This window comes from Leuresthes tenuis, unplaced genomic scaffold (genome assembly GCF_036924035.1).
Source record: "Leuresthes tenuis unplaced genomic scaffold, fLeuTen1.0.hap1 SCAF_9, whole genome shotgun sequence".
In the NCBI taxonomy this organism is placed as follows: domain Eukaryota; kingdom Metazoa; phylum Chordata; class Actinopteri; order Atheriniformes; family Atherinopsidae; genus Leuresthes; species Leuresthes tenuis.
In genome coordinates this window covers 426,061-448,648 of record NW_027325363.1, presented here as the reverse complement: position 1 = coordinate 448,648, position 22,588 = coordinate 426,061, and the positions used below count along the sequence as shown (strand labels likewise).

General features: G+C 52.0%; 3 protein-coding genes, 1 non-coding gene and 1 pseudogene across 4 annotated transcripts; 3 read left to right on the top strand and 2 right to left on the bottom strand.

Annotated features, from left to right (window-relative positions):
* The first annotated feature begins 2,688 nt into the window (after nt 1-2,688).
* trnag-ucc (transfer RNA glycine (anticodon UCC)) lies at nt 2,689-2,760 on the top strand. The gene has a single exon. It is a non-coding gene; the product is annotated as a tRNA-Gly (tRNA).
* A 582-nt stretch (nt 2,761-3,342) lies between these two features.
* Nucleotides 3,343-6,212, top strand: polr2d (RNA polymerase II subunit D). Its single transcript, XM_072391832.1, has 4 exons — nt 3,343-3,600; nt 4,430-4,610; nt 5,436-5,531; nt 6,010-6,212. Exons 1-4 carry the CDS (start codon nt 3,522-3,524, stop codon nt 6,086-6,088), a joined length of 435 nt encoding a protein of 144 aa, XP_072247933.1. The 5' UTR covers nt 3,343-3,521; the 3' UTR covers nt 6,089-6,212.
* Nucleotides 6,213-7,468: 1,256 nt separating this feature from the next.
* On the bottom strand, nt 7,469-8,206 carry LOC140313855 (dual specificity protein phosphatase 14-like; annotated as a pseudogene).
* Nucleotides 8,207-8,484: 278 nt separating this feature from the next.
* Nucleotides 8,485-12,059, top strand: LOC140313847 (uncharacterized). The gene is made up of 5 exons (XM_072391825.1): nt 8,485-8,750; nt 9,619-10,124; nt 10,612-10,688; nt 10,865-11,107; nt 11,431-12,059. The coding sequence occupies exons 2-5, from the start codon at nt 9,659-9,661 to the stop codon at nt 11,686-11,688; spliced, it is 1,044 nt and encodes a 347-aa protein (XP_072247926.1). The 5' UTR covers nt 8,485-8,750; nt 9,619-9,658; the 3' UTR covers nt 11,689-12,059.
* Nucleotides 12,060-12,891: 832 nt separating this feature from the next.
* On the bottom strand, nt 12,892-22,588 carry abcf3 (ATP-binding cassette, sub-family F (GCN20), member 3). Its single transcript, XM_072391836.1, has 21 exons — nt 22,480-22,588; nt 21,796-21,943; nt 21,630-21,706; nt 21,347-21,402; nt 21,174-21,271; nt 20,434-20,556; nt 20,092-20,358; nt 18,894-18,974; nt 18,727-18,786; nt 18,591-18,647; nt 18,490-18,512; nt 18,353-18,408; nt 18,057-18,257; nt 17,800-17,876; nt 15,110-15,154; nt 14,885-15,017; nt 14,700-14,788; nt 14,318-14,409; nt 14,099-14,231; nt 13,480-13,560; nt 12,892-13,371 (listed from the first exon to the last, which is right to left on the bottom strand). Exons 1-21 carry the CDS (start codon nt 22,550-22,552, stop codon nt 13,206-13,208), a joined length of 2,136 nt encoding a protein of 711 aa, XP_072247937.1. The 5' UTR covers nt 22,553-22,588; the 3' UTR covers nt 12,892-13,205.

The window sequence follows — 22,588 nt, the reverse complement described above, 5'->3', positions numbered from 1 at the left end:
GGGACAGAGCTCAAACTGGTAGTTTGGGTGAACTCAGAACTTATGGTGGAGGCATCTGTCTGGGGAGGTTAGGGACATGGAATCTTAATGACCCATTGACCTCCATTGCAGATTTGTCTTCCATGGCCTGAAGGCTGTCAGCACCTGCTGTGGAGGTAACCAGAGGACGCCAATGGTGAGGGAAGCCATGAAAATGAAGAAGAAGGCCTTTCAGCTTGGTTGTCCCAGTGTTGACCTGAAGCAGCCGACAGGTACCGACTGACAGGTACCGACAGGGACCGACAGGTACCGACCAACAGGTACCGACAGGGACCGACCGACAGGTACCGACCGACAGGGACCGACCGACAGGTACCGACAGGGACCGACAGGTACCGACAGGGACCGACCGACAGGTACCAACCGACAGGTACCGACTGACAGGGACCGACAGGGACCGACAGGGACCGACCGACAGGGACCGACAGGGACCGACCGACAGGTACCGACCGACAGGGACCGACAGGGACCGACAGGTACCGACAGGTACCGACCGACAGGGACCGACAGGCTGCAGCGTTGGCAGTTGCTGAAGCTAAAACTTGGGTGTGGGTGTGTCAGGACTTTGTCTATTAAAAACTTTTTCAAGTTTTCTCAAAGTTGTCTGGCATTACAGAACAAACATAAACAGCCGTTACCACAGCAACAGCTGAGCATGCCCCCCGGTCCTGCTGCAGAGGGCTAATTGGCCTGTTGGTGTCCAAGTGTCCACATAGACTGCGTCCTCTGGGTCTGGCAGAGCCAGAACCTCCACTGGGACTCATTACTGCGAGATGGCTGGAAACATGATGCAATCACCCAGCTGCCCTCTCACTGTGACCCTGGAACCACACAACTCCACGTTTAACACATTAAAAACACATTAAAATCCATCCAACTATAACATTTTAATCAAACAATAACATAATGTTTGTCATTCAGATACTAAACACATAACACAAAGTAAATCATTGGGTCACTCTGACCAAAACCCAACTTTTAAAATCATGTCATGTTAGTTCCAATGAAATCGTACAAAATCAGATGATTAACTGCATTCAATGTTTCCTTGAATATGTAAAGTTAAATAAAGTTTCTTCAGTTTGACGCAACACAAATCTTTATATGAAGGTCTAAAGCAGCTGAAACCAGTCGGTGTGGACTTCAGGTTTCATACTGTTGGTTTCAGAGATGGATGGTGGTAAAAACGCGTCAGCCGACATCTTTCAGATGAAACTCTTCAAGGCTTTTTTTCTCCAAACAGCTAAGAGCATGCTGGCTCTAGTGATGATGCTACACATCGATTAGCTGGAGCTGAGGCAGGAGTGGAGCTCTTCTCTTCTGGACTGGAGGATTCACACTGAAGACTGGACTCCTAGGTGTGGAGAACCCTGCTGCAGCCACAACCGAGTGCTGTTAGCATTTAGCTGAGAGTTGCTAGCAAGGCTGCAGACTCTCAGGGTCTGTTTGAATAGTTAAAGGAATTACTTTATATTTTCTTTAGGCCTCATGGAAACCATCACAGGGTTCAGGAAAGATGGAGGAAAACTGAGCTGTGATGTGGGTCTGCAGCTCTGAAACCACAGATTTGAGAAGACAGAAAAGAGGGGGAAAAACTCCAAAACACCATTCAAAAGATGCCTGTTGGAACCAATACGATGCAAATGTTTGAGATAGTTTTCGCCAACAATCTTATCTGTATTTATCTTATTTGTAAGTAGAACGACGCCACACTGGAGGGTTAGGGTTAGGGCACTGGAGGGTTAGGGTTAGGGTTGGGGCACTGGAGGGTTAGGGCACTGGAGGGTTCGGGTTAGGGTTGGGGCACTGGAGGGTTAGGGTTAGGGCACTGGAGGGTTAGGGCACTGGAGAGTTCGGGTTAGGGCACTGGAGGGTTAGGGTTAGGGCACTGGAGGGTTCGGGTTAGGGTTGGGACACTGGAGGGTTAGGGTTAGGGCACTGGAGGGTTCGGGTTAGGGTTGGGGCACTGGAGGGTTAGGGCACTGGAGGGTTCGGGTTAGGGTTGGGGCACTGGAGGGTTAGGGTTAGGGCACTGGAGGGATCGGGTTAGGGTTAGGGCACTGGAGGGTTGGGGCACTGGAGGTTTAGGGTTAGGGCACTGGAGGGTTCGGGTTAGGGTTAGGGCACTGGAGGGTTCGGGTTAGGGTTGGGGCACTGGAGGGTTAGGGTTAGGGCACTGGAGGGTTCGGGTTGGGGCACTGGAGGGTTAGGGTTAGGGTTGGGGCACTGGAGGGTTAGGGTTAGGGCACTGGAGGGTTAGGGTTAGGGCACTGGAGGGTTCGGGTTAGGGTTGGGGCACTGGAGGGTTAGGGTTAGGGCACTGGAGGCAGCCTGCTGCAGCAGCTCAGCACATACTGTATCTTTCATTTTGTCTTCTTTAGATCTTTAATTACCTTTTTTTATGGAAAACTAATACTTCTGAGCTGGTGTGGATGCTGTGCTGCTGGAGTAATTTCTGCTGGTAACTCTGGTAATGCGTTTAACATCTGTTATGATGAATAACCATGGCAACCAGAAAGTTGTTAACCTGTTGGAGCAAAGTCTACTTTAAAACAGAAGGATCCCAGCACCTGGTCCCGCTCAGAATACAGCTTTTTTCACCACTCTCATATTTCTGGGAAAAATGGATGGACTGTGATTTGCTGTAACGCGTTGGTGGTATAGTGGTTAGCATAGCTGCCTTCCAAGCAGTTGACCCGGGTTCGATTCCCGGCCAACGCAAACATTTTTAGTCCTGTTTCGTAAATTTGGTTTGACATTAGATCAGTTACCTCTTGCTATCTGTCTTCAGCTTTTTAATGGCCTCTATCCAAGCCGTAAAACCTGATAATTAAAGTTTAAAGTAAATCTGACCATCCATCCACAGATGAAGAAATATCTCAAAACAAGTTATGTCTATTCTAAACCGTTCAATAAGATTTAAAGGCATAAAGGTAAAGGTAAAAGGTAATTGTTTTCGTCTTTAAAAGGTGAAAAATATTCTGACCTTACTGCTGTTTGACACTGTCGCTGACTGTCCACTGGGGGGCGCTGCTCACTTCTGTTTTAAAGCATCACAGCAAGCTGCAAATGTGAGTTACAAATGTTCAAAACATCGTTGTTGTCATAAACACTCTGAATTTAATAAAATAGGAGAGTTGAGCAGAAAGTACTGTCCTGATTGCAGTTTTCATTGAAGTTATTCGAATTTGTAATTTACTCCGGTTTTGGTTTGATTTTCTACTCTGCGCTACTCCCGTCGGGAGAGGGCAGCAGAACACTTGAATAGCCACCACAGAAGAAGTAGCAGAGCGGAAGCGGAAGTGTCAGACCCGAAAGTCTTTCTGAATGTTTTCTTTTGTGACTGAACTGCTCCCCGCGGGCTCTTTTTCGTGATTTTTCCCGCGGTTTGCTTTCACCTTCCGTGGAGTTTTCCTCACCGGGACTCACCGCCGCCTCACTCCGCCAGCTGCGTCCTCCAGGAGCCGCGGTGCGCTGACATCATGGCGGCCGCAGGCGGCGCGGCTGCTCCGCATGTAGGAGACGTTGAAGAGGACGCATCACAGCTGCAGTTTCCGAAAGGTGGGAAAAGCTGAACTTTGTACTCAGAGCGGGACCAGGTGCTGGGATCCTTTGGTGTTTTTCTAGCAAACTTGCCTGTGATAGCTTTGCTCTGACCATCCACTCAGGGGACGGATTTCATTGAACAAATGTTATAATTTAGGTTGTAGTTGGTGCTTCTGGTTTGGCCAGCAGAGAAGGCCTTACAGACCCTGAGGACCACCGCTGGTGAATGCAACAGACAGCAGTAACCTGGCTGTGGTTTTACTACTGTTAGCTTTAGCTAACCTGAATATTTACGATCCTCTGAGCCTTGACGTAACTTACCTGCTGTCTTTTAACTACTTAAAAACTTTTCTTTCATCCCTTCAAACTCTTTCTCCTTCCTCCGTTTTCTGTTTTTTATTTCTAATCAGTCACGTGCCTCTGTTATTGATCATATTATATTATTTACTCATTTTCTTTGGCTTTCTGAAAGAGTTTAATTTGATTCTGGTGATTTTCACAAAAGTAAAAGAGCCGTTGTTTTTATTCTAAAGGAAACCAGAAGGATGGAATTTGTGCTTTCATTTTATAAACAGGAAGTGAAACCATAGTAACTCTGTTTTAAATGAATTGCTCCGATGTGAGAAGAAGATGAAGCAGAACCGGAGTCTGTTCGGTCCTGAGCCGAATGTGTTCTGTCTGCTGTTAAAGACGTTTCAAAGGATTCTGGTTCCTTTGTGTTTGGACTCTTCTTTGATTCAGTCCAGTTGTGAGTCCAGAAGACGGTTCTGAGCTGTGAGAGGTCGGGTGGGTTGGCTGATGCGGGTCGGTCCGGGCCGAGTTAACCCGTCCTGTGGTTCTGCAGAGTTCGAGAACGCGGAGACGCTGCTGAACTCGGAGGTCCACATGCTGCTGGAACACCGGAAGCAGCAGAACGAGAGCGCCGAGGACGAGCAGGAGCTGTCCGAAGTCTTCATGAAGACGCTCAACTACACGGCCCGGTTCAGCCGCTTCAAGAACCGCGAGACCATCACCGCCGTGCGCAGGTGCGTCCCACCGCTCGGTTCTGGTTCTGACCGTCCTGTCTCTGGTTCTGACCCGTTCTGTTTCTGGTTCTGACCCGTTCTGTTTCTGGTTCTGACCCGTTCTGTCTCTGGTTCTGACCCGTTCTGTCTCTGGTTCTGGTTCTGACCCGTTCTGTCTCTGGTTCTGACCCGTTCTGTCTCTGTTTCTGGTTCTGACCCGTCCTGTCTCTGGTTCTGACCCGTTCTGTTTCTGGTTCTGACCCGTTCTGTTTCTGGTTCTGACCCGTTCTGTTTCTGGTTCTGACCCGTTCTGTCTCTGTTTCTGGTTCTGACCCGTCCTGTCTCTGGTTCTGACCCGTTCTGTTTCTGGTTCTGACCCGTTCTGTTTCTGGTTCTGACCCGTTCTGTTTCTGGTTCTGACCCGTCCTGTCTCTGTTTCTGGTTCTGACCGGTCCTGTCTCTGTTTCTGGTTCTGTTTCTGACCCGTCCTGTCTCTCTCTGGTTCTGACCCGTCCTGGTTCTGTTTCTGACCCGTCCTGTCTCTCTCTGGTTCTGACCCGTCCTGTCTCTGTTTCTGTTTCTGACCCGTCCTGTCTCTCTCTGGTTCTGACCTGTCCTGGTTCTGGTTCTGACCCGTTCTGTCTCTGGTTCTGGTTCTGACCCGTTCTGGTTCTGACCCGTTCTGTCTCTGTTTCTGGTTCTGACCCGTCCTGGTTCTGTTTCTGACCCGCCCTGTCTCTGGTTCTGGTTCTGACCCGTCCTGTTTCTGTGTCTGGTTCTGACTCGTCCTGTCTCTCTCTGGTTCTGACCCGACCTGGTTCTGACCCGTTCTGTCTACCCTTCCAGTCTCCTCCTGCAGAAGAAGCTCCATAAGTTCGAACTGGCCAGTTTGGCCAATCTGTGCCCAGAAGCTGCAGAAGAGGCCAAAGCCCTGATCCCCAGGTGAGTCCGACCCACTTAACTCCAGAACCGGTCCAGAACTCAGAGCTCAGAGCTGCTGTTTAAAACCGGACCCAAACTCAGAATCAGGGCCAGTTGGACGATACCCAACAACAACAAAGAGGTTTCTGTGATTTCCACAAAAACTGAGAATCAGAGGAGCTGAAACTAAACCGGGTCCAGGACCTGATCTGAAGAAAGCTGCCACTCCATGTTCTGTTTCCAGTGATTCTGGTTTATTGATTTATTGATTGATTAGTTTGTTTATTGATTTGTTTGTTGTGTGAATAAAGTTTTGTTGAATAAAGTTGTTGAATAAAGTTTTGTTGAATAAAGTTGTTGAATAAAGTTTTGTTGAATAAAGTTGTTGAATAAAGTTTTGTTGAATAAAGTTGTTGAATAAAGTTGTGTGAATAAAGTTGTGTTGAATAAAGTTGTTGAATAAAGTTGTTGAATAAAGTTTTGTTGAATCTGTTTCCAGTCTCGAGGGTCGCTTTGAGGACGAGGAGCTGCAGCAGATCCTCGACGACATCCAGACCAAGAGAAGCTTCCAGTACTGAGACCAGAACCAGCAGCCGGACCTCAGACCTGCAGCGGCCCGCCTGGACCCTGATGGGTTCATTGATTACCGATCAATCTGATTATTTCTTCTGTTGTCCCAATAAAATCTGATTTGTCTTTTTACTTCTTGTTTGTTGGTCTGTTTTTAAAGATCAGAGAACCTGATCACTGATCAATCACCTGATCACTGATCCATCACTGATCAATCACCTGATCACTGATCCATCACTGATCACTGATCCATCACTGATCACTGATCAATCACCTGATCACTGATCCATCACTGATCACTGATCCATCACTGATCACTGATCAATCACCTGATCACTGATCCATCACTGATCACTGATCAATCACCTGATCACTGATCCATCACTGATCCATCACTGATCACTGATCAATCACCTGATCACTGATCCATCACTGATCACTGATCCATCACCTGATCACTGATCAATCACCTGAACACTGATCCATCACCTGATCACTGATCAATCACCTGATCACTGATCCATCACTGATCACTGATCCATCACTGATCACTGATCAATCACCTGATCACTGATCCATCACTGATCACTGATCCATCACTGATCACTGATCAATCACCTGATCACTGATCCATCACTGATCACTGATCCATCACTGATCAATCACCTGATCACTGATCCATCACTGATCACTGATCAATCACCTGATCACTGATCCATCACTGATCACTGATCAATCACCTGATCACTGATCCATCACTGATCACTGATCCATCACTGATCAATCACCTGATCACTGATCCATCACTGATCCATCACTGATCACTGATCAATCACCTGATCACTGATCCATCACTGATCCATCACCTGATCACAGATTGATCACCTGATCACTGATCAATCACCTGAACACTGATCCATCACTGATCCATCACTGATCACTGATCAATCACTGATCACTGATCCATCACTGATCACTGATCAATCACCTGATCACTGATCACTGATCCATCACTGATCACTGATCACTGATCCATCACTGATCACTGATCCATCACCTGATCACTGATCAATCACCTGAACACTGATCCATCACCTGATCACTGATCAATCACCTGATCACTGATCCATCACTGATCCATCACTGATCACTGATCAATCACTGATCACTGATCCATCACTGATCACTGATCAATCACCTGATCACTGATCAATCACCTGATCACTGATCCATCACCTGATCACTGATCAATCACCTGATCACTGATCCATCACCTGATCACTGATCAATCACCTGATCACTGATCCATCACTGATCCATCACTGATCACTGATCCATCACTGATCACTGATCCATCACTGATCACTGATCAATCACCTAAGCCCAGTTTGATCTCATGTACTTGAAGCTTTGGTTCTGATAAACTTTTGGTTCTGATAAACGGCCCGGTTCCAGCTGGGGGAACCAGGTCACAGGTTGACGCAGTACGCCGCCGCAGCCTTTGGATCATCCAGGTCCGGCAGCGCCTCAGGCAGAACCCCGGCGCTGGTCCTCGCCATCCGGACCGTGTTCCGGCTGAACAGCGCCATCTCGTACTCCATCAGCTGCCTCCAGAACCCTGCGTTGGGTCGGATGAACGGCCGCCGCTCCAGAACCAGTTCATGAGCCTGACGGAGGCTGAGACCTTCACACCTGCGACACACAGACCAGAACCGTGAAGGAAACCAGAACCGGGCCCTCAGCTGGACCGGCAGTGAACTGTTACCTCATCAGGTGCGCCATGGTCAGAGCGGCGGATCGGCTCCGGCCGGCAGTGGACCAGAGTGGCCCCCGACTGGTTCTGCCGGATCCGCTCAGACACGGATTCAAAGTAGTCTCCCAGGGGGGCGTGGGGCTGATCCTGGACCGGGACCGGGAGGACCTGCAGGCCGTGGAGCGGCGGGTAGGAGACCTGCAGCCCACTGGCGTTAACCACGAGCGTGACGTTCCTGCTGCTCAGCACGCCACGGTTCAGAGCCGAGTCCAGATCGCTGAGGTACAGCCCGGCAGAGACCTGAGAGACCCGCATGGCGAGCTGCAGGATCCAGAACCAATGGGTCAGAACTGAGCTGATCAGCTGATCTGTGAACTCTAATTAATTCATCATCTGTGAGCAAAATGCAGCTGAAAGAGTTTAAAGTCCAAAGGAGAAGCAGCAGAAACTGTTTAAGAGAACATTTCTGTCAGATTCCATGACTACAAATCATTTAATGAAATAAGGAAGACCTTTAAAGGCGGTCCGTGCAGCTCTAAACCTTTGGGCGCCCCTGCCTTTTACCTGGGGGAGCCCCGCAAACACCTGGGAGTGTCGGCAGTGTGACGTCACGGTGACGGGGAGCCACGCCCCTCCATTCAGGGTTTCCCTTTAAATTCCACAGTTCGGCGGTTCGAGTCCCGTCAAAAGTGTCAAAAGTTAACTTTTTGCTTTCATACAGCAATAAATAAATTGAACGGATAGTTATAGACACAAAATCTCCTTTTCCCCCTTTTCCCTCCAGTCTGATACTGAACTGAGACATGTTCGGATGTGTCACGGGTTCGTGAGTCATCGACACTTTAAATACACCCAGTTTCACTTCTGCCTTCAATCCAACTGACGAATTGGACCGGATCTGAAGGTTCCTGGTGCAGGTAAGTTCTGTTCTGGCGCTCCTTAAACTCACCTGACACCTGACAGGTGAGTTTAGGTGATGTTGAAGCATTTAAAGCTTTAACACCGTCTGAAAACTTCAATGCGACATGATCTCGCGGTTTATTCCGAGACTAAATGTATCCACGCGGATTTGAACCAAACTTCATACAAAATTACTCTTTGTATCATTATATATTTCAGCGGTTCGGTCCAGTCCTGAGCCTTTCTGTTCCATCGCAACAGAAACCTGATCTTTTTCGGTCCCTCTTTACATTGTTTGCACCGTCAGCAGAAGGTTCCAGGTTCAACTCCAGGTTATCTGGTGCCTCTAAATGTCTCCTGTGGCCCTGTGATGGACCACCTGTCCAGGTGTCCGCCGCCTGTGGCCCGATGACCCGCGACCCGACCGGCGGATTAAGCGGGTATAGAAAATGGATGTTTAGATCCCGGACAGGAGCAACGGGAAGCGCGTAAAGACCAAAATCTTCGGTTTAATCAGTGAACTGCGGACATGAGATTGATGCCGAATACACGATCAGGTCTTTATAGTCTGATTTAAATCAAACCCAAGTCCAGAAAACTGCTGCGTTCACCAATGAACCGTGACACGAGTTTGCGGTGAACCGTGAACGGAGTCTGGTGGACGTTTCCTCACCTGTTTGATCCGGAACTGAAAGCACAACAAAACGGTCTTGTTTACATTAACACTGTGACGTAACCGGAAGTGTTTAATAGTTATTTTTAACCTTTGATGACACCAGTTTAACATTTTTCAGAACCAGCAGGTGGTTTCACCCAAAAAACATCAAAGTTTCCTCAGAAATGTTCTGGTTTGATATTTTTTTCTGTCTCTTCTGTCTGAACCAGTTCTTCTTCTGGTCCCTGTTTCAACGTGGACTTCCTTAAAATGCGTAACCAGACCGGTCCCCCTCAGGAACCGGTCCCCCCACAGGTCCGGTACCACCCCTCCATCCAGGCCCCAGTAGGTGGAGTTTCAGCCAGATCCACCCAAACCCAGAAGACTGGACACCCCCCTCAGACTGGGACCGGGCCCAGAAAGGTCCAGCAGAACCAGGACGCCACTGATCCTTCAGTGAGACCAGAACCTGAACCAGCTGCTGAGGGTCCAGATGGTCTTCATGAACCTGTAAACAGAGCTCCTCCCAGCCCTGAGCAGGACTTGGGGGCCCACCTGGACAGGTGTGCGGTGGAGCAGGTGGAGGTTCTGACCCGCGGACAGAGACAGAACCCGGACTGGTTCGCCTGGAGGAAGAACCGGATCACGGCCTCCATGGCTCACTGCATCGCCCGCAGCCGCTTCGTTAACGGCCAGCGAACAGCTCCGCCCACCTCCTATCTGGCTGCAGTCACAGGTAGGCCACGCCCCCTGGAGGTCCTCTAGTGTTAATGATCGATGATGTCATCAATCGATCAAAAACAAGCTTTACTTCAACCTTTAAAGGTTTGTTTGTTTGATCTGCGTCAAACACATTGATCTGATTATTGATCTGTTGGTTATTGATCTGATTATTGATCTGTTGGTTATTGATCTGTTGGTTATTGATCTGATTATTGATCTGTTGGTTATTGATCTGTTGATTATTGATCTGATTATTGATCTGATTATTGATCTGTTGATTATTGATCTGATTATTGATGTTTATTGACAGAAAATCAAATAATAATCGATAAATTGATTGAGGAAGAAAATGATCGGTTTCAGCCTGTAAGCCAGAACTAAACCAGATGATCCACAAGTTTAAACCGCAGGTCAGGGACAGGGTCCAGAACCGCTGGACCAGAACCGCTGGACCAGAACCGGAGCCCAGTATTGATTAAAACACCTGACTGACTCCACAGGTGAGAGGCCCAGAGTCCAGACCAGAGCCATGAGCTGGGGGGTCCAGATGGAAGCCGAAGCTGTTCGCAGGTACCAGGTATGTTTCATCGCCCAGAACCTGAACAGAACTTCAGATGTACAGAACCCCCCCCGTTCAGACTTAAACCTTCATGTATTTCTTCTTTTCTTTTTACTTTTTATTGGTTTTATTGTTACTCTGAAGCCGTTTGTGACAGATTGGAATAAGTTTCCCTTCCTGATGTCGCCCTTCAGGAGCTGAAGTCGGCGGCGTTGGGCCGGCGGGTAACGGTCCAGGACTGCGGCCTGTTCATCGACGCCCGGCGGCCCTGGTTGGGTGCCAGTCCTGACGGCATCGTGACGGACAGCCGGACGGGCCAATGGCTGCTCTGCCTGGAGGTGAAGTGTCCCTACAAGCACCGCCACGGCCGGGTGGAGGACGCCTGCCGGCAGGACCCGGCCTTCTGCCTGCAGCTGCAGGGCGAGGAGCCCGGAAAGGTAAAAACCCAGCTGCACCCTTCAGTTGGTTCTGGACGGGAGCCCGGAAAGGTAAAAACCCAGCTGCACCCTTCAGTTGGTTCTGGACGGGAGCCCGGAAAGGTAAAAACCCAGCTGCACCCTTCAGTTGGTTCTGGACGGGAGCCCGGAAAGGTAAAAACCCAGCTGCACCCTTCAGTTGGTTCTGGACGGGAGCCCGGAAAGGTAAAAACCCAGCTGCACCCTTCAGTTGGTTCTGGACGGGAGCCCGGAAAGGTAAAAACCCAGCTGCACCCTTCAGTTGGTTCTGGACGCCTCCTGACGCCTCCTCTGCCTCCTTCCAGCCTCCGGTTTACCGCCTGAAGGCGTCTCACAGCTACTTCACACAGATCCAGTGTCAGCTGGCTGTAACGGGCCTGAAGCGGGCCGACCTCGTCGTCTTCACCCTGCAGGAGACCGCCGTGGTCCCGGTGACCTTTGACCCCGAGCTGTGGGAGGACGTCGTGTCAAAACTGGAGGTGTTTTACCGGGACGCCGTCCTGCCGCACATCAGGAAGAAGACGCAGCTGGAAGGAGCGGCGAGCTGGACTCCAGAACTGTAGAGGCTCAGAAAGGTCCGACTGACATCCAGAACCATCTGGAGCCGGTCCAGGGGAAAGGTTCTGAATCAGGACTGTTACACCTGTGTGTGTGTGGGGGGTGTTCTGTGTTCTTTAGGTCCAGCGGGTTTCTAACTGTGTGAGAAAGAGCTTCTTCTTCTGCTGTTTGATGATGTCACAGACGCTAACCAATGGGAGAGCGGCTCAGAATTTAAAATGGTGATAACAGTAATCGGTGAACGTCAGTTCGAGGTTGTTTGAACGGTTCAGACCCAAAAAACTTGAGTTTAAATTCAAACTAACGTCACACTGTTGACCAGAATTGATCATTTGTTGTAATCTGGCGCTTTATAAATAAAACTGAATTGAAACTTTCAAAATTTCTGCTTTTAACATTCTTCAGCCAATCAGAGTCATCTCGCACCGACAGACCCAACGAAACGCGTCCAATCAGCTGTAAGCACACCAGAAGCTCCTTCCTGTGACATCACACAGGCTGACTGGCGAGCAGCGAGCGCATCACGGCGAGCGCATCACGGCGAGCGCACCACGGCGTGCGCATCACGGCGTGCGCATCACGGCGTGCGCCTCACGGCGAGCGCCTCACGGCGTGCGCATCACGGCGAGCGCATCACGGCGTGCGCACCACGGCGAGCGCATCACGGCGAGCGCACCACGGCGTGCGCATCACGGCGAGCGCCTCACGGCGTGCGCATCACGGCGAGCGCATCACGGCGAGCGCATCACGGCGAGCGCATCACGGCGAGCGCATCACGGCGAGCGCACCACGACGTGCGCATCACGGCGAGCGCATCATGGCGAGCGCATCACGGCGAGCGCATCACGGCGTGCGCATCACGGCGTGCGCATCACGGCGAGCGCATCACGGCGTGCGCATCACGGCGAGCGCATCACGGCGTGCGCATCACGGCGAGCGCATCACGGCGAGCGCATCACGGCGTGCGCATCACGGCGAGCGCATCACGGCGAGCGCATCACGGCGAGCGCATCACGGCGTGCGCATCACGGCGTGCGCATCACGGCGAGCGCATCACGGCGTGCGCATCACGGCGAGCGCATCACGGCGTGCGCATCACGGCGAGCGCATCACGGCGTGCGCATCACGGCGTGCGCATCACGGCGTGCGCACCACGGCGAGCGCATCACGGCGTGCGAAACGCTCAGACTGAGGAAGAGAACAGAACACATGATCTGACGTTTTTATTTAGTCTCTGGATTAAATTCATGTTTACTTGACAGTCTGGTCCTTTACATCTGAGTCATGAAACAAAACTCGTTCATGACGCCTCCTCCTCCACCAGAGGTCGCTGTGACCTCACCAGGTGACTCCAAGCAGCCAATCGTCTGGCAGCAGATCACCTGAGCAGCAGGTGAGTCAGTTCAGAGAAGAAAACGTCCTCCAGCGTGCTCCGACGGCCGATTGGCTGCTGTTACACACGTCTTCATGGGGTGGGTGGCGTTTATGTAGATGGGTGTGGTCAGTCAGCAGTGGGCGGGGCTCACAGGTAACCCTCCTTCTTGAACTGTTCGTGCAGGATGTCTCGGTACTCGTCGAAGCCGCCATCGACCCGTTGAACTTTCCCGCTCTCGCACACCCACAGCTCCCTGCACACCAACCGGATCAGCCGCTCGTCGTGGGACACCAGGATGACTCCACCCTGAAACGTGTGACATCACACAGGTGAGCAGACACACCCGAGACAGGCCCCGCCCTCTCAAACAGGAACAGGACGTTCACACTCACTTTGAACTTATTCAGCGCTTTGGCCAGCGCTATTCAGCGCTTTGGCCAGCGCCTCGATGGTCTCCATGTCCAGGTGGTTGGTCGGTTCGTCCAGGATGTAGAAGTTTGGGCTGAAAGACAACGACGGCATCTTCATCACCATCATCATCATCTTCATCATCATCACCATCATCATCTTCATCATCATCACCATCATCATCTTCATCACCATCATCATCTTCATCTTCATCTTCACCACCACCACCACCATCATCATCATCATCATCTTCATCATCTTCATCATCATCACCACCATCATCATCATCACCACCACCACCATCATCATCACCACCACCATCTTCATCATCACCATCACCACCATCATCTTCATCACCACCACCACCATCATCATCAACATCATCTTCATCATCATCTTCACCACCACCATCACCACCATCATCATTTTCACCATAATCTTCATCTTCATCACCATCATCTTCACCATCATCTTCATCACCATCATCTTCATCACCATCTCCACCATCACCATAATCTTCATCACCATCACCACCACCATCATCATCATCACCACCACCTTCATCACCATCATCTTCACCACCTTCACCTTCATCATCCTCTTCCTCTAACAGCTGATCAGCTCTGACTCACCATGGCATGGTCATCTGTGCGAACGCCACCCGGCTCTTCTGCCCCCCCGACAGACTGGCCACCGGCCTCATGGCGAGCTCCCCGGTGATGCCGTAACCTCCCAGCTGGTGGCGGTACTCCTCCTCATTCCGACCTGCGACACAAACACAGCAGCCAATCACAGCTTAACGTGGAGCCGCCGCCGCCGCTGACGCTAGTTGTTGTCGTTGCTATGGTTACCGGGGAACTTGTTGAGCAGCAGCTCCACGGAGCAGACGTTCAGGTCCAGCTGGTCCACGTGATGCTGGCTGAAGTAACCGATCTTCAAGTTCCTGACGGAAAACAAAGCTTCAGCTTCAGAACTTCTCAGTCAGTGTCTTTGGACGAGTGTTGCCAAGGAAACCGGGGTTAAAGTTCAAACCGTTGCTCCGGGCAACAACAACACAAAGTGAAAGTTCCCTAAAGGAGGTCAACACTGATGAAAGGTTCCTAGATCAAACTCAGACGTTTGGAACCTGAACCCTGGCCACAGATCTGGGTTCTGACCCAAAGAATCGAACTGTAAAGGTTCAGGTTCCCTCAGAACAACATGTGATGCACGCTCTGATTGGTCAGCTCCTACCTGTGAGCCTGTCTGACTCCGCTGACTGGCGTCAACTCGCCCATCAGCAGTTTGAGGACCGTGGTTTTACCGGCGCCATTCTCACCGACCTGCCAGGAAAACACAAAGCCAGGCTGCATCATTCATTGATTGGACTCGGCTGCTGGATGCACGTTGGCAGATTTCCTGACGGTGGCGAGACGTACGATGCAGATCCGGGAGTCCAGGTCAGCTGACAGGTTGAGTCCGAGGAACAGAGGCTGTTCAGGAGTGTAGTAGAACTTCACTTCATCCAGCTGCAGGATGGGAGGAGACAGCTTCTCAAAGTTATCTGGAAACCTGCAGAAACACACCGATCAATACATGGATTACCTGCATCTGATCCATCCTCAGCACCTGAACCGGGTTTCCCTCAGAACCGGAGATCTTACCTTAAAGTGACCTCAGTTTCCTTCTCCAGGGGTTTCAGCTCAGGTCTGAAGGACGGAAACAGGAGCAGGATAACATATAAATAACTCAGAATACAGAATACACCCGACGTGCACGTAGAATACACCCCACGTGCACGTAGAAAACACCCCACGTGCACTCAGAATACACCCCAACGTGCACGTAGAATACACCCCACGTGCACGTAGAATACACCCCACGTGCACGTAGAATACACCCCACGTGCACGTAGAAAACACCCCACGTGCACTCAGAACCCCCCCACGTGCACGTAGAAAACACCCCACGTGCACTCAGAATACACCCCACGTGCACGCAGAATACACCCCACGTGCACGCAGAATACACCCCACGTGCACGCAGAATACACCCCACGTGCACGCAGAATACACCCCACGTGCACGCAGAATACACCCCACGTGCACGCAGAATACACCCCACGTGCACGCAGAATCCACCCCACGTGCACGCAGAATACACCCGACGTGCACGTAGAATACACCCCACGTGCACTCAGAAAACACCCAACGTGCACGTAGAATACACCCCACCGTGCACTCAGAATCCACCCCACGTGCACGCAGAATCCACCCCACGTGCACGCAGAATACACCCCACGTGCACGCAGAATACACCCCACGTGCACGCAGAATACACCCCACGTGCACGCAGAATACACCCCACGTGCACTCAGAATACACCCCGACGTGCACGTAGAATACACCCCACGTGCACTCAGAATACACCCCACGTGCACGCAGAATACACCCCACGTGCACTCAGAATACACCCCGACGTGCACGTAGAATACACCCCACGTGCACGCAGAATCCACCCCACGTGCACGCAGAATACACCCCACGTGCACGCAGAATACACCCCACGTGCACGCAGAATCCACCCCACGTGCACGCAGAATCCACCCCACGTGCACGCAGAATACACCCGACGTGCACGTAGAATACACCCCACGTGCACTCAGAAAACACCCAACGTGCACGTAGAATACACCCCACCGTGCACTCAGAATCCACCCCACGTGCACGCAGAATACACCCCACGTGCACGCAGAATACACCCCACGTGCACGCAGAATACACCCCACGTGCACGCAGAATCCACCCCACGTGCACGCAGAATACACCCCACGTGCACGCAGAATACACCCCACGTGCACGCAGAATACACCCCACGTGCACTCAGAATACACCCCGACGTGCACGTAGAATACACCCCACGTGCACTCAGAATACACCCCACGTGCACGCAGAATACACCCCACGTGCACTCAGAATACACCCCGACGTGCACGTAGAATACACCCCACGTGCACGCAGAATCCACCCCACGTGCACGCAGAATACACCCCACGTGCACTCAGAATACACCCCACGTGCACGCAGAATACACCCCACGTGCACGCAGAATACACCCCACGTGCACTCAGAATACACCCCGACGTGCACTCAGAATACACCCCACGTGCACGCAGAATACACCCCACGTGCACGCAGAATACACCCCACGTGCACGCAGAATACACCCCACGTGCACGCAGAATACACCCCACGTGCACGCAGAATACACCCCACGTGCACGTAGAAAACACCCCGACGTGCACGTAGAATACACCCCACGTGCACGTAGAATACACCCCACGTGCACTCAGAATCCACCCCACGTGCACTCAGAATACACCCCACGTGCACGCAGAATACACCCCACGTGCACGCAGAATACACCCCACGTGCACGTAGAATACACCCCACGTGCACGCAGAATACACCCCACGTGCACGCAGAATCCACCCCACGTGCACGCAGAATACCCCCCACGTGCACTCAGAATACACCCCACGTGCACGCAGAATACACCCCACGTGCACGTAGAATACACCCCACGTGCACGCAGAATACACCCCACGTGCACGCAGAATCCACCCCACGTGCACGCAGAATACCCCCCACGTGCACTCAGAATACACCCCACGTGCACTCAGAATACACCCCACGTGCACTCAGAATACACCCCACGTGCACTCAGAATACACCCCACGTGCACTCAGAATACACCCCACGTGCACTCAGAATACACCCCACGTGCACTCAGAATACACCCCACGTGCACTCAGAATCCACCCCACGTGCACTCAGAATCCACCCCACGTGCACGCAGAATCCACCCCACGTGCACGCAGAATCCACCCCACGTGCACTCAGAATACACCCCACGTGCACTCAGAATACACCCCACGTGCACTCAGAATCCACCCCACGTGCACTCAGAATACACCCCACGTGCACTCAGAATACACCCCACGTGCACTCAGAATCCACCCCACGTGCACTCAGAATACACCCCACGTGCACTCAGAATACACCCCACGTGCACGCAGAATACACCCCACGTGCACTCAGAATACACCCCACGTGCACTCAGAATACACCCCACGTGCACTCAGAATACACCCCACGTGCACTCAGAATACACCCCACGTGCACTCAGAATCCCCCCACGTGCACTCAGAATACACCCCGACGTGCACTCAGAATACAGAAAACACCCCACGTGCACTCAGAATCCCCCCACGTGCACGCAGAACCCCCCCACGTGCACGCAGAACCCCCCCACGTGCACGCAGAACCCCCCGACACATCAGCGCAGCACTCACAGCTTCTCCAGCAGCTTCAGTTTACTCTGGACCTGAGCGGCTCTGTTGGCGTTGTACCGAAACCTGTCGATGAAAACCTGAAAGACAAACTCATCAGATGTTAGTCAGACCAACCCCAGCGTTTAGCCAGTACCACGCTCCACCATCACATTCAGCTTCTGAAGAAGAAACATCTTCAGTCCCACCCTGGACCCAGTTGTCCTGCAGCCCCGCCCACAGGCCCCGCCCACTTTGAATAGTTAATGAGACACAGGTACCTGTATGTGTTGCCTGTACTGCAGCTGGGCCTCGTACTCTCTCTGCTGGTTCTTCAGTCGGTCTTCCTTGGTTTTCACAAAGTTTTCGTAGTCGCCACGGTAACTGTCGAGCCTCTGGGAGTGCAGGTGGATGATGTCGGTTACCACGGCGTTCAAGAAGTTTCTGTCGTGGGAGACGACCAAGATGGTGGACTGCCACGTCTGAGGGGGGAGGGATTATTCAGCGGTGTTAGCTCAAGGCTAACCATGCCCATTGTTTCCAATGGGGAACGCTAACGCTATGATGAGGCTCAGACCTGCAGGTAGTTCTCCAGCCACAGAATGGCTCTGACGTCCAACATGTTGGTCGGCTCTGGAACCAGAGACAGACGTCACAATACTGCCACAGAACTACTACAGCATTAAAGGCCGATTGGAGGAGATTCTGACTCACCGTCCAACAGCAGCAGGTCCGGGCTGAAAACAACAAACAGTGACATCATCAGTCTGCATTCACACTGAAACGAGGCAGTGAGGCCGACGGCTCAAACTCACCGGGCGAACAGGGCTCTGGCCAGCGCCAACCGCATCCTCCACCCTCCTGAGAACTCTCTGAGCACAGAAAACACACCTGTCTGCATGCAGCTCAGTAAGCAGGTGAACGTGTGCGTGTGGTGGACAGGTGACTCACTTGGTTGCCTGCTGCTGCATCTTTGAAGAGAATCCGAGACCAGCCAAGATGACGGAGGCTCTGATTGGATGAAAGGAGAAGGAACTCTTAACATTCATCTGGGTATCAAACCACAACCAACGGATCTGCAGATCAGCCATCTAAAAACAGTGTGTTGTCATGGTTACCGTGCTGGGGCTTTGTCGGCTTCGATCTCCTCCAGTTTGGCGTAAATCTCTGACAGTCGAACGCTCTCCATCCCATCGGCGCTGAAACAACAACCGCCAGGAACAGGCTGAGAACCAAACATCCATCCAAAGGCAGAAATCTCACTCGTAAAGATATTATGGTTAAAGATACGCTTTGTTGTTAGTTATGTATGAGTTCAGACTGGGAAACAACATCTTAATGTTCTCCTGCTGTCTTTTGGTTCTCATAACACTGTGTAGCAAGAAAAAGAAAAAGCCTGTCTGAACTCGTCTTCCCATCACATTAAATGGCGTAATGTCTTTTCCCATAACTTTGTGTGGCCAGCAGACATAAATAATATAAATATAAATAGCACCATTTTGTTAGCAGACAACTCTGAGCAGCTTCCTGACAGGTTGTGCGGACTTGTCTCTTTCTTGCAAGAAATAAATGTTTTGTGTTAATCGTCTCCAGCGACTCTGAGCCTGATTTTGAGAGAATTTTTCTAACATATTGGTCCTTCGAGCCGGATCCTAAAGTCCTTTCCACCTCCCAGGATCGGAGCTGAAACCGTGGATCCAGGACTCCTAACTGAAGTTAGTTTCTGATAGAGGCCGGCTGCCACTGGCTGGAGGAAAGGTGACAGAATCGATTTTTGAATCAGTGGACAGACTCGCTGGATTCAGCATTAATGTGCCGTCGCCCGTTCAGTATTAGCTGGACGGTCCTGAGCCTTTCAGGCCTTGTGCTTTCTGACCTCCTGGAGCACCTGACCCTTTCAGGCCTTGTGCTTTCTGACCTCCCGGAGCACCTGACCCTTTCAGGCCTTGTGCTTTCTGACCTCCTGGAGCACCTGACCTGTTCAGGGCAGCTGAGATGTGGTGGGAGCAGCTTGCCTCTGAACCCTGCTTCTGTATTTTAATGCTTGTAACTATGTTGTTGACCTTTTGTTGTTGTAAATTTATTCATCTTTTCTTTAAACCATCTGCTCGTAACAACAAGCTTTAACATTTTTCCTCCTACTTTTCACTCTTAAGGTGAAAGATCACACGAAAACATGTGTGATAAACATCTGGCCACGCCCTCAGAGCAGGTGTTTGGGTACTGAACGCTGACAGCTGATTGGACCAACCCACCCCCAGGTGTGCCCTCATTGGTCCGTGCAGGTACTGTGGTGCAGCGGCGCCGGTTTCTTACGTTCCATTGGCAATGCGAGCGTTCAGCCGCTTCTCCTCGTCCAGCAGCTCCTCGCGCTGCGTGTCGCTCTGCAGGACGCTCTGCAGCGCCATCGTCTCGTCCCCCGCCACTTCCTGTTCCACGTGCAGGATGGAGATGTGCGCCGGCACGCGGAGGTTCCGACTCGCCAGCATCTTCAACATCGTAGTCTTCCCCAGTCCATTTCGGCCAATCAGACCGTACCGCCGCCCGGACGCCAGAGACAGCTCCGCCCCCTGCAGCAGACACCTGAACGCACATCAACACGAGATGAGCTCTGATTCGCTGAGACCCCTGCTGACTCACCTGGCCACATGTTCTCACCTCTCCCCGAAGGAAACGTCAAAGTTCTCGATGCGGATGTCGTAGCTGCGGTTCTTCCCTGATTGGTCAACTCGGCTGTCCTTTTTGTTGCTCGCCTGACTGGCCGACGCCTCTTCCAGGACTCTGCAGCAAATCACAGGAGGACAGGTGAGGACAGGTGAGGACAGGTGAGGGGAGGACAGGTGAGGACAGGTGAGGAGAGGACAGGTGAGGAGAGGACAGGTGAGGAGAGGACAGGTGAGGAGAGGACAGGTGAGGGGAGGACAGGTGAGGACAGGTGAGGGGAGGACAGGTGAGGAGAGGACAGGTGAGGACAGGTGAGGGGAGGACAGGTGAGGACAGGTGAGGACAGGTGAGGTGAGGGGAGGACAGGACAGGTGAGGGGAGGACAGGACAGGTGAGGGGAGGACAAGTGAGGGGAGGACAGGTGAGGACAGGTGAGGGGAGGAGAGGTGAGGTGAGGTGAGGGGAGGACAGGACAGGTGAGGGGAGGACAGGACAGGTGAGGGGAGGACAGGACAGGTGAGGGGAGGACAGGACAGGTGAGGGGAGGACAGGACAGGTGAGGGGAGGACAGGACAGGTGAGGAGAGGTGAGGGGAGGGGAGGACAGGTGAGGACAGGTGAGGACAGGTGAGGACAGGTGAGGACAGGTGAGGACAGGTGAGGGGAGGAGAGGAGAGGTGAGGTGAGGACAGGTGAGGACAGGTGAGGACAGGTGAGGACAGGTGAGGGACTCACAGTGGACTGGAGGATTTCTGCGAGTCCTTCTCGTTCCTGCGCTCATGTTTGGCTTTCAGTTTGGCTTCAGCTTTCTCCAACTTTTTGGCATCGACCGTCTGAGCAGAAACAGAAAAGTTAACCCAAGTTCCCCAAAGCTGAACTGGTTTGAAAGTGTTTAAGGTGAGACTGACTGTGTTCTGAGGACGCTTCATCATCCAGATGCCCTGAACGTCGGTGGCTGCTGAAACTGAGGAGAAACATCGTCAGATTTATGTCGAGTCCTCAGAACTTTTACATTTCAGGTCCTAAAACAGCAGGTCCAATAGAACCGTGACACAGAACTGACAGGAGTCCTGGGTCTGAACCCTGTGGGACACCACCTGCAGCTTCAGAGGACCCAAACCCAGAAATAACGAGGCTCTGGTGCTTTCTTCTTGTGGTTCAGAAATGTTCTGGTTGTTTCTGGCTTCTTACCGGAGTCCACAGAGATCTGAGAGAGCTGGACCGGAGCGTCCAACAGAACCTGCCTCTGAGAGCTGTTATGGTTGTTCCTGGAGGACACAAACGTTACCCCATCAATCAATGCTGCCGACAGAACCAGAACCAACTAGTACTGCAGAACCCAGGAAGGTGTCCTCACAGCTGCAGCGTGTTGAACATCTGGAAGCAGATCTCTCTGATGTCCTCCTCATTCTTGCTGTCAGCAGAAACTTCCTGGAGGACGCCACCGATGGCGTCGAACACTTCCTCGCCATCCTCAAAGTCTGCACCGCCGCTGTCCAACACACCTGGAACAAAAACACACCTTCATTGGCAGCTGAACTCCTGTCCAGGCCTCAGACCCAGAACCTCCAGAACCTCCCCCCACAGAGGAAGAGGCTCCTCGTTTCCTAATCCCCACATTCTTGATTGCTTTACTCTCATGAGAATCTGTTTGCTGAAGTCAAAAGAATCACGTGACAGCACCTGGCACACACGTGCTGAATCTGGCAGCTGATCTTCTATCAATAACTTTAATTTCAGTAAAAGTGGCCTTTTCCCTTCAGCTCTCAGCTTCCTGTAAAGTATCCTCTGTGGTACTTTCAGTGCTGTGACTTCAGCCGGTCTAACCCGCACCAGTGCCGCTCATATCCACACCGGATGTACAGGGAGCCGGTTAGCCGAGCGGCTACAGAGCTGCGGCCGCCCGGTTAACAGGCGGACTAAAGGCCGCTGTTAGCGGCTGCGAGGGGCCGGCGGCGGCGGCGGCTCTGCCCCCGCCCCTTCCCCTGGAGCTCAGCAGCTCGGAACCCCGCCGGCAGCAGCTCCCTCCCCGGCCTCTGACCTGTAATGTAGTCGAAAAGCTCCGTGTCGATCTCAGGAAACTCGCTCTTCAAGATATCCACGTACGTCGCCATGATACCCGGCCCTGGACACGACCGCAACGCGCATGC